Raw genomic sequence first — 16,573 nt, forward strand, 5'->3', positions numbered from 1 at the left:
CTGTTTTATTTATTTACTTACGTTTGCTTTTACTAAGTAGGCAATATACCGACGTGATTACTGTGTGAAACCAAGCAAACGGATTCGCATCTACTCTCCCAGTACAAATTGTTAGTGAACAGGCGTAGTGCCATTAAGGGCTATGGTTGGTTAGGGTTAGAATTCAGCATGGTTTGGAGTACGTCAAGAGTTTGAGGGATATTCACATAAAGTGGACAAGTAAAATAAAACAACAAAAATTGTTCTTCAGTGACCGTGGAAAACTTGCATGTTTCCAGACCATTACAGGTGACTTTCTTTTAGTACGGGAATGTGATTAATTTAACCACGCCTTAATCTACCTCCAACACAGCCTACCTCCACCAGTGACCCGTATAATGCCCGCCGAATCACTTAAGTTCCGGTTGTTAGTGCAAACCACCTCTCTCACATTTCTCTAAAATTTTGTACGTTTTACATTTATTACCACACACACAGTATGCTCTCCGTGAATGACAGTTACCTTTGAGTCGATATATGGTGTATTGTAAACTAACCGCGGAAGTGGAAGTCCCCGCGGTGCGCAGGGGGACAGTGAAGCTGTTCAGTACACATGCTCGTATTTTTTTCCTCCAGGTATTTTCCAGGACCGCCGCGCTTGATAACAAAACCGTCGTTTTCAGTGTAGCGTTTCCCCACATCACCTCTTAAGCCTGTTATCAAACATCGTTGTCCGCCTGAACACTATACTACACTATCGGGAAGAAGCGAAGTATCCAAAATAGTGATTATAATAATAATAATTCGAGTTCACCTGTGCTGCCGCCTCCTGGACAGACGTGTCTCGTGAACGGAGGCTTTGGTATAAGCGAACAAGCTGCTCGCGAGGCGCTCTCAAAGCAGGAGAGCTGCTCGCGGTACGGGATGGCTGGGAGAGTACCGACACTCAGCGCGATCCTCCTACTGGGGGTCCTCCTGACGGGGTGCAAAGCCGCCGGGGGAGGCCGGGGAGCGGGAGCGCAAGACGAGAAAACGGATAAGGAAAACGACGCGGAGAACCCTTGCGAGATTAAAACCGTCACCGTGTCCACCCTGCCGGTTCTCCGGGAGAATGAGTTCAGTTTCACCGGTGGAGGTTCGGGGAGCGTGGCCGGAGGAGGAGGAGGAGGAGGAGGAGGGGAGTCCCGTCTCCTTCTCTTCGTCAGAACAGACCTGCCGGGAAGAATCTCCGTTTTGGATGATCTCGACAACACCGCTCTCCCGTACTTCACACTGGGTAAGGTTTGCCCGTTGGCTACTTAGGTTATGAGCGACCTGATACCTCCCACAGTCCCCTAATAAACCGTGATGCAAACGCACTAATGGTGTGCACCGAGGGGTCGTAAAATGCAGGTGGTTGTATTTTACTGCCAGTTAATGTGTATGGGTGTATTGCTAAACTGTACAATTGAATAAAATCGCTGAAGTCTCATATCTTTGTAAGACGCTGATAGCCACCGTTACAGTTGGTGCACTCATGGTTTGTTCGATTTGATCAAAAGAATACGGGCACCTCATCCGGCTCGCAATTTCCCTTTTACCCCGAGGCTGTCTACTACGGCTATCTGAGAAAGATTTAGTGTTGCGTGCTGGGTGATCTTGAATGTTGCACTTTGCGTAAAACGCGCGGCGAGTGTGTTATTTGAAGAATTCACTGCAGTTTAGAGCGAATTGTGGCTTTCACGTGTAACGTAAATAAACGGGATGCTTACTGTTCTGACGCGATGTCTGCATAAGACTGTCCACATGTTCGGTTTAAATGTGGAAAATCAAATTGCGGTGCTTAAAATGAAAGATCTTACACAGAAAAATCAGGTGTTCTTACTTGAGCATAACAAAGCTGAATACTGTGGGACTTGCGTGTAGAGCATATGCCGTGGGGGAAATATATATTTAATAAACGCGCTGCATACAGAAAGAGTAGGGAAGGAAAATATGGGACCCTCGCGCCTTGCCTTGTCATGAAAAGCGTTTACACTTTGTAGGCTCGTTTCATGTGGAAATCCATGACAGCACTTGCGCGTTTTGTAGCTTGTTGTCTGATTTGTAAAGAACCCCCATGTCAATGGAGCAACATCGCCGTCAAAAGCAGAGTGGAGATATTCTGAGTTCGAAGTTACACGCCTGTAGGGTCGGTGCTACAGCTTCGGGACTGTTTCTTGCGTGCTGTTCTCTCTCATGTTCTGTGACAGATTAAGGCAAATGTCATACGTTATCTTAGCACTTGGCAGTATGGAAAATGCCAGGCTTGCAATTTTGCTGTGCAAATCTCCATGAAATTGGTATTTGGATATATTGTGAAATACATTGTTCCTCACAGGGAAAAAAAAAAAAGCAAGTCAGTGATTATTTTGAATCAGGAGATGAATTTGATCATGCCTCATTTCCATGCCAGGATTTGCAAAAGTACAGGCCTGGAAACTTGGGTTTGTTTCATTCGTGAGTTTCATTTAAAGCACTAGGGGCAGCACTTGGTTTCTCAGAGCCCTTGCCACTAGGTCACCATCATCTCCACAAACACGTTACTGATCTTTCTAATTACAGGACAGTCGCTTCATCAGCATGACTATGACTTTATTCATATCGTCATGAAATGTATGCAAATCAATAAAAAATAAAAAAACATGTATTTTAGGAATACCGTATATTAAGCTATAAGAAGTGTTTTACTGTAACTCTTTAAACATTAGCCGGACTCATGAGCTGTGTTCAGGGGAAAAACAGCTATTGTTCTCGGACAGGTATTATTGTTCAGTATTCATAATAGACTGGAATAGTTTGCATATTCTTCAGTTTTCACCTTGGAACCTATAATTACACCCAGGGCACCATTCAGTGCTTATTTTATCTTAATCTCTGTGACAGAAAATACAAAACAAAGGCCCCAAATAGTTAATTCAAGTTGACAGGCTGCAAAGAGCGAAGATTAAATAGTACTTTTGATATAGGCCTGTAACTCAAACCCTTGGCTGAATTCTACCAGTTTCAATTGTTCTGCTATCATAGCTGAAAGGCACAGACACCTTAATGAGGTACCGTAGCCTAAGACTGAGAAAAATGGATTCTGCCAACATAACCTGGAGGGATACAATATATTGTACAACTTATATGGTTTAAAAATAACAGGAAAAGCAGACCACATTGGTTCATTTGGTTTATCACTCTCCATTTCACTGTATGTAAAATTAAGCAAGAGGATAGTGTGGGTGACGTACTTTCGGAAGACCAATGTCTTGCTTGAGTGAGGACTTTTCAGTCTTCTCGCCTATCAATCCAGCAGAATTGCTAGACGTTTCCCCAAACTGTCTGTGTCAGGGAACAGACATCTTTCAGCAGAGCTCGATTTGTGTCAACCCTGCAGCTAAGTGGCAGGACAGGTGACAGATACCAGGCAGCTGGTTTTAGTTCAGCCTGTTTTCAAAATTTCTGGGTTATTCTGACGATATATAGAGCTCCTGTAGCCATTTTGGAACTTTGGATTTGGGGGAAAGTGGTGTTTTTTCTGTAAACGACTGAAAAAGGTTATCTCAGCTGAAAACATATTTTAATACTTTAATACATTGATACTGTGTGCTCACGAGTCAGGAAGATTTAACGAGTCATTTACTTGTTTGTGTTGTTCTACCTTGTAGTCGCTGTTTTTATTGTAACTCTTAGCTTAACTAATATATATATATATATATATATATATATATATATATATATATATATATATATATATATATATGAGTATATACTGCCTGACCAAAAAACACAAATATTTTTTTGGACTGCCTTTAGCTTTGATTATGGTGTGCATTTGCCATAGTGTTGTTTCAACAACCTTATGCAACGTCACAACATTTATTTCCAGAGTTGCATTAATTTTTGGTCAAGATCTTGTTTTGACGACGGGAGAGTGAAACTACTCCGTAAAGTCTTCTCCAGCACATCCCAAAGACTTTCAATGGGGTTACAGGTCAAGACTCTGTGTGAAAATGATTCCTCATGCTCCCTGAACCACTCTTTCACAATTTGAGCCCAATGAACATTGGCATTCTCATCCTGAAATATGCCCGTGCCACCAGGGAAGAAAAAATCCATTGATGGGATAACCTGGTCATTCAGTACATTCAAGTTCTGAGATGACTTCATTTTATTGCCACATAACATTGCTGAGCCTAGACCTGACCAACTGAAGCAACCCCAGATCATTTGCTGATTTAAATTCAAGCGACGACTTTTTTATTTTGGCCAGGCAGTGTATATCCACATGCTTGTCGGTTGCAACAGTCTAATTAAGGAATTGTATTTTGGGGTCTGTTTTTTTTTTTTTCTCTGTTTGTGCTCCGACCCTCGTGGGTTAACTCGAGGCTGCCTTTGTTCTCCAGATCACCTGTTTTCAGATTCAGCCTGCCCTCTTTGGCTGTCTGAATGAGTTCTTTAAAACCAGCAACAACAACAACAACAATAAAAACAACGCTTTGACGCTGTGGGGGGTGAAGCTCGCTTCAGCGCTCACCTCTCAGCATGTGACTTCCTGCAGAAAACAGACCAGAATTAATTCTCCTCATCCCTGCGCCCGTCCTGCATTTAAATGACTGTCTGGGTGTGGGGCGTGTGGACCGCCGCGCCCAGGGATGGAGCATTTAAAAATGGCCAGCCTTTTGAACGAGGGCCGGCGCTATGGGGGGGGGGGGGGGGGGGGGGGTGCTTAGGGGTTGCGTTGCACCCCCAGACAGACCTCAGTGCACCCCCAGTTGTCTCCTTATATCTGGCTGTCTACATAGTTTTTATTACTTTTTTTTTTTAAGACATATGACGTTTTGTGCTCTCCCTGTGGATTGAAAATGCACCCGCCTGTATTTTCTCCGGGTGCCAAACCTGGACGCCACCCATCTGTGATGCCCGGAAGGGGGGGGCTCGGGAGGTGTTGGACCCTGTGCCCAGGGATGGAGCGTTCAAATGGCCAGCCTTTTGAACGATGGCCTCACCCAGCCAGGACACTCAGAGGGGGGGAGCTTATTTGCTGAGATCTCAGGGGTGTGATTCGAAATCTAGGGCGAGGATGAAAAAAGGGGTCATGGTGAAAGTTTGTGTGAATGCGAATGGTGTGCGGACAAAGCGGCGAAGACACCTGTGATGCGTCTGCTTTCAGGAGTGAGCAGCTCGGTTCACGCAGCACTCAGATTCTTATCAAACTTCATTAACAGAATGCTTGTGGGCAGATTTTTCCTTATTTTTATGCCATCAACTTTTTTATGATTTCACAACATTATTTCCTCTGTTGAAATGAACTGAAATATTGAATAAGGAACAAAAAAGAAACATAATGCTTTCTTAAATATGACGGTCTGAAGGACAACGTGTACAAGGGGTAGACTGAACTCAAGCTATGTTTTGCAATGTCCCTATAGGCAAAAATGGTTATTTCCATGCAGTGGTGGACACCCCGGCTTCAGAAAGTACAAGTCCTGCCACATATTTGTTCCACCCATGCACTACACCAGCTGAATTTACTTAGCACAACTCTTCAGCCAGGTAGAGGAGCTAATTAGTGAAATCACCTTGTTTAATGAATGGCAAGAACAAATACATGGTAGGACTTTTACTTTCTGAAGCTGGGGTGTCCACCTCTGTTTCCATTGGGCCATTCATGGCTTGCAGTTTCCACATATCCACAGTGTAGTTCAGATTGTGTCACGCTACAAAAACATGGGCAAAACCAGGGCCTTAATAGTAGCTCTGGCCTCTTTGTAAGACAGTGAAAATTGAATTCATTCCATCCTGTTATTTAACAGGATGCTTCCTCTTATTTCCTAGGAAAAAAAGTCCACTTGTTAACTAAGAAAAGCAAAAACGCAGTCCAGGGGGTTTTTTGTGAGCTTAACTTACAACTTAGAAAGATTACACATCATCTATTTGTTTCCAGGCAGGCTCCTTACTGGTACGTACCGGAGTATTCACCCATTGCATCAGGACGGTGTCTATTGGCCTACCTGTGCGAAAATCAGCAAATCACGGCAACTTGTTTTGGCTGAAACTGAATGAAGCAGTCCTTGAACGAGTAATTTCACTCTCTGGCTGACTGACTGAGTCAGTGACTGAGTGAGAACACTCTGCAGTGACAACATTCGACCACCAGAGGGAGGAGAGGTCAGCAAAGTGGTCACAGCAGTCGAACAGTATAGGTTCAGATAATGTGTTTATTTCTTTTAAACATTCCTGTCTAAGAGAATTAAGCTCTTTTTACAGCCAGATTCTGTTCAGCTCTTTCCTCTGGAGGCGGCTGGCAGGCAAATTTGAGATCGAAGGGGAGCTGTGAAAAAACGGAAAAAAATATGGTAACTCCCAGAGCGTTGCTGTGCCGTAGATGCCCGGGAGTCCAGCGTGGTCCGCCTGATGCTTGTCAGCCACGTGCTGGTTCTCGGCTTTACTGTGGGAGTGCAGGGGGAGGTCACAACGCCGGCACCCACCGTGTGGCTGAGATGACACTCATCCTCACCTGTCACAGGGGTCTGACTGCACCAGGGGACAGCGGAGACGTGCCACCCGGAGAGACTAGCAGGAGAGCCCCGGCTGTGGCTTATGGCTGTGACTGCTGTGTGAAACAAGAACTGAGATACTTGCTTAATCTGGAAAGGCATTATATTTTGACCCCCCCCTCCCTCAAGAAAGACTCAGAAATGGACAATGCATGGTTAAGGTCAGGAATGCAATTCATGTGTAAAAAATGTCACACAACGCATTTTATGACCAAAGTTATCAGTTATTTCTGCTTCTATAAATGCATTTTAGCATGCATATGAAATTTATTTCATAATGCATTCATAGACTTGTATTAAACAAAAAAATTGAAGACTCTAATTATAATCATGGAACGCAGCACATTCAAATTATACTTTCTTTTTGGTTTTTTGTTTTAAGGTCATGTGGGACAATCAGGAAATTGTCAGTGTCTGTATCAGAGAGGCCCTGGTGTTCCTAGCGTACAGTCAGTCTCACGGGAGTCCCGAGTCATTCTTAGCCCGATGCCAAAGCGTACGTCTGCTTCACACATGATACTGTGACCTTTCACGTAATTCTGTGTTTTTTTTTTTCCCCCGGCCTCTGGTGGAATATTCTGTTTAAATGAACCAATAAAAGGACATGGCCTTTTGGAATAATCAGTGTCAGGGCTCTAACTAATTGTTAATCTGAGGCTTTAGACAAGCCGAGACAGAGATAAGTGATTCCGTAGCAGAGGCTAGGGGATGGAATTGCATTCTGTGACCTGCAATGATCACTTTCCTCTCTGTAAAATTGCCTTTATGTAGGAGAGGGGCAGGAGAGACTCTGTTAGCTTCACACTGTTAGGGGACTGTGTGTGTATGCATGTTTTCATATGGATGTGCATGTGTTACTGTCTGTATGTGCATTATGCATGTGTGTGTCTGGTTGCAGTGTGATCAATATCATCATTGCATTACATTACATTGTCATTTAACAAATACTCTTTCCCAGAGCGACTTACATAGGTTACAGTTTTATCCATTTATACAGCAGCCTTTCGGTTATGAGCTCTGCTCCTTACCACTACACCACACTGCTGCCCCATCATCATCATCATCATCATCATCATTACAACGGGCTTCTTCGTCACATTCAAATCATCTATGTTTGTCGTTATTGTCATGATCGCCTTGCTCTTGCTGAAATTTTACACCCAAATCAAGGGAAAAAACAATATTTTACACTTCAGGTGTTCAGCAAGTCTCTCCGATGGATAATTAATTTCAATCCATCTCCTCACTTTCATCTTTTTTTTGATATTATGGAATCAAATGAAACACTTCAGACTTGGGCCATAGTTCAAAGCTACTGTACATGACAAAATAAAGAATGTAATCCACAAAGACCCAGAAACCTTCCCGGAATGACAAGGCAAAGATGTCTTCTCAAGTGCAGCATGGTTTGAGAGAAACATTTAATTGCCCTTAGTTCTACATGGCTCAGTTCCAGTAAATTCAGACATTTGTTTATATTTGTTCATTATTACAGTATAACGTGGAACAAACTTTTCCCTAGCCTAGAACATAGAAAATCATCTCTGGGTGCATTTGCTGTTGTACAGTTTTGACTTACAGGGTTTTCTTAACCAACATTTGGGGCAAGAAGGGACCTAAAAATGTACCGTAGAGTGAAAAAGTGACCTTAAGATTTTGGTCGATGGCACACTTACATACACTTACACAGTTCTTCCAGACTATTCAAATGTTAAAATCCTCTAATGTAGGCTGATGATAGCTGCATTCTCCAAACACCCATATCATATCCACAGGCCATATATGCAGTAATGTAAGCAGTGATGACTTGTGGTGCATGAGGTAAACGATTAGCAATGCACTGAATATATCTGCTCTTTTTTCTCCCTCCTACTTGTGTGTACACTGCTATACAGCATGGTACATTAAGGAAATAAATTCAAATGAAATCGGATGGTTTATTACAATTCCAAATTTAGATATATACATGTAATATAAAGTTACAATTCATGTAGTCATGACCTAGTACAGTTCAAAAACCACAGACTGGCTATGCTGTATTCTGATAGCTCTCTGGCACCACGGTGTTGGAACTAGGGTCTGTAAGCATTCACTGGAAAACCAGCCAATCAAGAGGAAGCTTTAAAGACTAAATTCCTCTGCATCACTCAGTATTCCCGGGTGATTAGCCTCCGGTTGAGCTCCTAAAGAGACTTTAGGAGCACTCCTGAAGAGTGTTGACCACTGTGAGATAGTCAGAGGCCGACCTTTGATTCCCATCAGGTCTTTGTGTTTTCATCAGTTGAAACTGGTCATATACATCCTGTCATTACATTTCTTGGCTAAATAGGTGGTGGGGGGTTTGGCTGCAGAACTGACAGTCAGAACTTCCTTCAGTCTCACCACAGTCAGATCCATAGTCAACAGCAGCCCGTAACCACACAACCAATGTCACCATGTTGTGTAAGAAACGACATAATCACCTGAGACTGGATAATCCATTTAAATTGCAAAATTGTGATTCAGTTGTATACATCAGTATTAAAGTGCTTGTTAACTAGCCAGAAATTAAAAAAAAAAAGTTCCCCTCTTCCTCATCAGTATTCAGGAAGGAAAGCCCAAGCCCTGCATAAAGTAGCAGAACATTCACTGATATCATTATGTGTCCTGGCTGGGGTGTGAGCAGATGCAGGTCTTTTTGTAGTGCTTCATTATGTACACAGACAGATCTGTAGTTCCCTACAGGGCTTGGGGGGGGGGGGGGGGGGCAGTGGGGGTGAACTATGTGAATTATTGTATGTCAGGCATCGCAGAATGTTTTGATATTGGACTGTTCAAAATGATAACAACAATAAGTCTTTCAGCATCAAGGAAAATAGCACATCGCAATTTTGGAACAACAGAGGCCTTGACATTTTGGTCCAGGGTATTGTTGACAGTATCTTCGTCTAATAAAAGGACCCTTTTGGCAACCCCCCCCAGTCAAAAAGTGTCCACAGCATAATCATTTTCAGTTTTCAGTGTCAGTCTCTAATTCAGGATTGAATAGCAGGCTTAGGTGGTTACCTATTCTGCCGGCTTTGAGCGATTACAGGATCAGAAATGGCGTTAATGGCGGGAATCAGGGGCTGTTTGCAGAGCTCATTCCCAGAATAGGATTTGTAAACCTCATGCCATGCTTTTCATCATCTGTGAAATAAACTCCTTTGACGTCGACAACGACAGACTGAACATGTCGTTGGTATTACTCTCGGTAGACTTTCTTTTTCCCTCTCTCATATCATTCTTTTTGTTCCTACTAAATCAGTATGTATATCTGTGGAGGACACTGTGTATATAGTGAGAGAAAGACAGAGAGAGAGAGAGTTTGTGATATGTGGTGAGTGTATGCCGTGCCTACTTCCCATTTGATTCGGCGGGTTCATTCTAATACCCGCAGTGTGTGTGTGTGCATCTCAGATGAAATGATTAGTGTTATAGTTCTTCTATTTGTGTTGCCCGCTTCACATTTTTCCCCCGTTTCGGGCCTGAGGAGATTGAATTGCCGATGTCTATCTATGCAGGAGGGATAAATGTGACACTGGGCCCCGGTGGCAGGTGATTGAGCTTAAACCAAGAACAGTTCATTTACATCCGGGCTGAAACGCACTGATGATTTCTGGAAGGCAGTTCAATCAGAGGTGAGTTCACGGAGGGAGACTCTGGGTGGGGTGGGTAGACTAAGCGTACCGCGTGTGTGTGTGTGTGTGTGTGTGTGTGTGTGTGTAAAATTGACAAATCCGACGCCCGAGTGCCAGGCTCCACTCGCTCGGCCCGGCCAATAAGATCTGTCACCTCTGCCTGTCTCCCGCGCTCTGTCTCTGCAGATGGTGGAGCGCTGTCTCCGCCCGTGATGGCTGTTCAGTGTAATAGCATCCCCTATAGAAATCACATAAACATACATCTACCTCTCTCTTTCTCTCTCTGTCTCTGCATATATATCCCCTTTGTAGTCTACAATAGATATGTAAAAATCCTCATTAAAATGTAGGAACTGACATATCAAAATGTGTTCCTTATTTTTTTGGTTTTATGCTCTATATATTATCACTTTTTCATTTGCATGCCGCATGTGTTTATTATGCCCAGGTTTTACAGTGCGGGCACACTTCCTCTAAAGCAAAAGGTCGAAACAGGAATGACGCTGTGCAGTGCGTTCTATTCATATCGCGTCTGGGTTCATTTTTAATTTCAGAAAGACTTCAGGCACACTCCCTCATTCTCATTACAATGGAGTGCTTTTACCAGGGGAATTGTGGATGGGCAATCAGAAAATTGGTTTTCTGTTCTAACTTTGAAAGTCTTTCGGTTAAGTCGATTTCTCTCGTTACCTGTTCCCCACCCTCGCTGCTGCGAGGAGAACGTGTAATTAGACCTGGCAGAGTGAAACATATTGCACCATCAAGTCAAAATGTGCAGTTAAATTGAACCAGTGAGCTAAACCTACTTACGATATGTAGAATTACATTTTGCCTTAGGCGTAATTTCTCTCTTAAGTTCTTTTTTTTTTTTTTTTTTGAACAGCTTATATTGCATGTCCTTGTTTCCTGGTTGTCGCCTGCATCCACAGTGTCTGCTTATGCGAGAAGGTTGCCCATACAAAGAGGAACAGCAAACATTTTCATTTTATACACTTCTGAATGGATTCACTTCTGTTCTGTTGTGCTGGAAGTGGTTCTGGAAAAGACCGTCTGCTAAATGAATATAATGTAATGCTCTGCTTACCCCGTTATGGCGTAGCAGTTAGCGCCATAAAGTCACATTCCATGTGATTCGGTCAGCCTTTCGCAAATTCTTAAACGTAAATGCTTCAGCTTCAACTCCAGTCAAACACGCTCCTTTGAAGAGCATTCTGACTCTTTTCTCAGTGAAGTGGATTAGATGCTGTGTGCCCTTAACACGCAGAATATGCGCACGCACGCTTTTTTGTAAGTCTCACCGCGTAAAGGGCAATGGGAGTGTTGTCTTTCCGCTGAGATCAGACGAGACCCGCGAAACGACCTCAGCCGAAGCGCTGAGCGGGTCTTCCACCTCCCCGCCCGGCATCAAAAGGTGCCGAGCGACCCGAGAGCCCCTCCCCGCCGCGCCGCGCCGCGAAGAGTTTGCAGATGACGGGGCGAGGCGATCGCTCTGCCGATCGCTCAGCGCTGGACTCCAGTCGCTCTCCAAGCTATTTGATGTTCGCGGCTTTGAAGGTGACCTCCGAGGGCCGGCAGCTCGCTGCGGCCTCTTTTCATGCGCCCTTCCTGCTATTTTAACCCGCTTTCCTTCGTGACCCCACCCACCCCACGTTCAGGTTGCCAGGTTGTTGCCGGGGTTGTGTGTGTGTGTGTGTGTGTGTGTGTGTGCTTGCGTGCGTGCTTTAATTTCATTATATATTTTACTTATTAATCACAGCCATCTGGCAGGAAAGGTTCCAAATGGAGAGTGCTGTAGCTGAATGATTCGAAATGGCAGGAAACAAAAAGCAACCTGGATACAGATGTCTGTTCCTGCCAGTGGTGTTTTTGTCATTAATATCATAAGTAGTATATTGCTGTCATAATTCCTTAATTATTCATCACATATGTTGCACACATGTTCCTGTGTGTCTGTGAATGTAAATGAGTGACATTTTAATTAATTGTGTCTATTTTTTCTCTACCAAAAGCTTTATTTTTTCTGTCATTTCTTTAATCACCTGTAAATATGGATATTCTTCTCCAGCAATATCTGGGTCATTGAGGACTGGAAAATAAAAGATGACGGTCTCATTTTGGTTTCACTGTTTCTTCTAAATAAGTAACGTACAGCGATGACAGGGTCCGAGGAAAGAGGAAACAGCAGCACTTGGCTGTTGCTGTCAGTCACAGAGAGATTTTTGAATGGCTTCATACTGAAATCGACTTAATCCTCATCTTTTTTCTGCATGAGCTTCACAAATTATCCATACTTTCATGGTTCTGTAAACAAGTGCCGACTTCCAACAAAGAACCACAGGGCCAGATATATCAGCGAAGAGAGTCCAAGTAGTCTAGAATGAAGCGAAGCTATGTCCTTGAATGAGCTTGGTTTGCCAGTCTCTTCCAGGAAATTGGCATAGTGTGACTATCTGTTTGTACTTTTGGAATAATTATGCTTTCAGAATCTCCTTCCAAAGAAGATTAAGGATGTTTTGTAAACCTGTGTTGTTGTTCTGTTGGAAAAATCGAAGGAAAGCACCCTCAAAATACAATACCCACAAATGAGATGGCTAATCATTTTTGCGTGCTTCAGTGTTTTGGCAGTGAGCCACCATGGGTTTGTGTGTGACAAACACGGGGTTGCACAACATTTCCGTGCACCAATTTTATTTTTGTTCGGTACATTTTTCCCCCTCCTCAATTGTAGTATTTACTTAAAACAATTAGAAGGGCTAGGTGTTTTCACAGCTAGAAGTGCCCAGATTACCACTTTAAGATGAAGAGTTGTATCTTTGAAGCATTCAGATGCCCCTCACTCTGACACAAATCAGATTTTTTTTTCTTTCTTTTTTTTTTTTCTTTTCCTCAGCCTTCATTGATATTCGTGCCGGTCACTCGTGCACTTAAAACCTCACCTCAGGCTCCTCAGGTATTTAGTCTAGCACCAGCACGGCTTTGATCTCAGTCCAATTACCCCGTGCTGTTATTGTAAAGCACGGAGTACCAAGGTCCCCGAGGCCATGTGTGTTTATAACAGCAGTTCTGAGGAGAGGTGCAGAGCCACGCTATGGAAATTCTCTCTCACAGATTGCACCGGCGTTTCGTTTGCGCTGCGCGGGGGGGTGCACAGGTTGCGTTGGAGGCTTGCCTGTCGTTGTTAGGGTTCATGCATATTCATCGCGCCGTCTCATAAACTGGTCTCCTGGTGTGAAGTGATGTGTGCACCCGGGCATGTCTTTGCCAAACAATAGTTGGAAATGGTTAGGAGGGGGACACAGAGTGGCAGATTGTGAAGGGTTTTTTTTTATTATTATTATTTCTGCCATCCTAATCATAACTTCATAAAAACACAGCGACGTGCACAATCACACATAGTACAATACAATAATACAATGTGTCAGATTGCTGCATTGCCCGACTGGCTCTGTTGAATCACAAGCCTGCTTTGAGCAAGCATTCCTCGGTCCATTATTTAAGATTCTGAAAGAGGGGACCATTAAGAGGGGACCACCGTTTCCCTTAGTTTTCAAGGCTGTCTGGTTTCAGGCTAGCACAAATTGACTCATGTTAGTGCTTGAATAGTGTTGTGCAGGCACTTGCTAGTGTGGGGGTGTTGTTAGCCTGGTCTGACACTGTTGCTCATTTAACTTGTATGGATACAATTCTCTTCTCTTGTGCAGGAAGTCGCTCTGGATAAGACCGTCTGCTAAATGAATGTAAGGTAATGTAATATAAGAGCGTATCGGAAAGTATAATACAGCATGTTAGTCACGCTGCGACCAACCAAACCACTTTGGCTCTGAGGACATTTCCCATAGACATATTATTTTGATGCCTTACAAATAACCACAGCAACAATATGTTTACTTTACAAGATGTTTATTGCCATGTTTAAAGAAGGAGCTTGGAAGATTATAATAAAACCAAAATAAGCTTGAGAGTTTGGTGCCACAGCTTTGCCTCTTTGAATTCAACTAATGACACCTACAGTGTTTTATTAAGCACTCAAAACCAGTGAGCATATGAATTCTGTAAGTCTGTAAAGATATTGTACATCTTTATTTATTTATATTGAAAAACATGTGTTTGACAAGGCACTTTCCATGTTCCAGCTCATTTGGAGAAAGTGTGCTAAAACTGTTGAGGTGAAAAATGATTTAGCCAGCTTGGGTTGTGTAGCAGGTGATAGCATCCCCACAATGGACTTACTAACTTAATAGCTGTTTGCTACCATGAGCTGTTTTCTAACTTAACTGTTTACTTCCATGAACAAGTTCTTGAAGGGTGGGTGAGGTTGACTGATGTTGCTTTTAACATTTTTCTTTGATTGTGGTTTTTGGTTTTGATTTTAGTAATTTTCCTGAAAATTACCTGAGAGTCTGGTATTTTTACCATAAGATTTCAGTCTGTCTGTACAATCTGTCCTTTCCCCTTCAGCAACATGCCCAGGTAGGCGATTATCCAAAGGAAGCTTTGTGGCATTCTAGGAAACCTTCCGCACATTCTGGGAAATAATTTTGTTTGGTCCCTGTTAGCCATCGCGGAATGTATGAACTCATAAAGCAAATCATTTAAACATTGTTAATCATGAAAGCAGGCTTGACAGTAGTTTTGAAGTCTTGATTTTTTTTTTTAATTTTACATTTTGTTATTTGGAGGATATTTTCTGCATGAAAAATAAAGAATACGAATAATTAGAACGGTAAGCCTCCAGCTGGTTTGGATTTGAAGCCTAATTATTCCAAAACTCTCTCTTTTCTTGCATATGTTTCTGCGTGTTACTCCTGGCAGACAAGGCCCTTTCCACAGTCAAGCCAGCAGCCTAAAATAAAACAACGATCTGTCCCTTTTCACACAAATCCCTACCCTGATAACTGTTTTTGACCTAGTTGTTCAGAAGTTGTGACCACCGGCTATTTTGGCTCTGAGACTGTAACAGACGTCTTTTTTTGTGTTATAGTCTCCGTGGTGAAAAACACAGTGCTTTTAGATGGGAAGCATTATGTGTTTCCCTCAATACTTGCACTGGAGACACAGGTTGAAATTGCCTCATCAGTTCACATCGTAGCCATTATTGTACTTACAACAGGGTCTGAAATTGACGCCCGTCAGCCCACAAACACGAGCAGATTTTCTCTTTGGGTGGTTAAAGTTGCAGGGTCACTAGCCTCTCTAGAAGGCACCTTCTACATTAAAAGAAATCACAGCCTGCAATGTCAGTCAAAGTACCCTGTCAGGCAGGTTCCTGTTGGTTCTTTTCTCTAAGCCAATGGCAGGACCCCTCTGTTATTTTCCAGTCATCTCTGTACTATTTCTGGTTGTCAAATCACAAGCTACAGACAACAGCGCAATGCAAATTCATTTAAAAATCCATACCGGATACTGGTACAGTTAATTTCCCTTGTTAATTTAATCTGGAAGGTCCACTGAGAATTCATTCATGTTTTACAGTGACAACCTGTGCACAAAAAGTACATAGATCTTGTATACTGTAATAAACTGAGAAATATGTTGTTCAGCCCAATAATATATTCCAGTTACATTGAAAATATATTAATACAAAATATATTAATGCAAACCAGAAAATATATTACAATATACCAATATGGCAATAATTTACATGTTTTAAATATATCTAATATCTTTGAAATAAAACATTTTAGTATGTTTTTGTATGGTATAGCCAAATGTGGAGAGTCAAATTTGACAAGGGGGTTGAAACCCCTTGTCTTTGGTGCCATGGGAACTTAAATGAGTGAGTCAGGACCTCAATTTAACAGCTCCAAAAGACAGCATTTTCTACAGCATAGTGTCTCTACACCACTGCCCTGGGAATTGCATTTTAATTAGTTCAGTTGGAAGAGTGCCTCCTACTGGCGAACTGACACAATTTCAAATGGCAACCTGTTTCTTTCCCAGTGCAAATCAAGCCCAGAGCCACTTAGCTTGCTGCTTGGCAGATGAAGGCTACAGGGTGGCATGGCTGCTAGCTGTTTCCATCCTGCAGCCTCTGATCTCAGCACTTGCTGTGTCCACGTCCTATTATTTATATATTGGCAGCAAGAAGAGTCTGTACTTATGCAGTAGCAGATGGAAAATTGAATAAGTAATTGGTACATCAGTCCAGGGTAATAGTTTAGACCCCAGTTAGCCCTGCAGTTAACTAAATCAAACATCTGGAACAGGTGCTTTTCCAAAGTGATTGATTATGAGATCCGCGACCGTAAAACTCTCCCTTGGTTTTTGCTAGATTATGCATTTGAAGAGAATATTCATTCAGATATATACTGTATAGATAAAAATAGACAATTGTCGGGTTTACCTGTTCAACGATCTCATATTTGATACCCA

At 42.7% G+C, this 16,573-nt stretch overlaps 1 protein-coding gene across 2 annotated transcripts in view; it reads left to right on the forward strand.

Moving 5' to 3' along the window:
* The first annotated feature begins 844 nt into the window (after positions 1–844).
* The window catches only part of LOC118777460 (astrotactin-2-like), a 286,377-nt gene continuing 270,648 nt past the window's right edge, over positions 845–16,573 (forward strand). For both annotated transcript variants that reach the window (XM_036528373.1, XM_036528374.1), the window contains exon 1: positions 845–1,255. In XM_036528373.1, coding sequence (XP_036384266.1) covers positions 904–1,255 — 352 coding nt within the window. In that variant the 5' untranslated portion in view covers positions 845–903. The remainder of the gene's footprint in view (positions 1,256–16,573) is intronic.

Source organism: Megalops cyprinoides, chromosome 5 (assembly GCF_013368585.1).
Source record: "Megalops cyprinoides isolate fMegCyp1 chromosome 5, fMegCyp1.pri, whole genome shotgun sequence".
Taxonomy (NCBI): Eukaryota; Metazoa; Chordata; class Actinopteri; order Elopiformes; family Megalopidae; genus Megalops; species Megalops cyprinoides.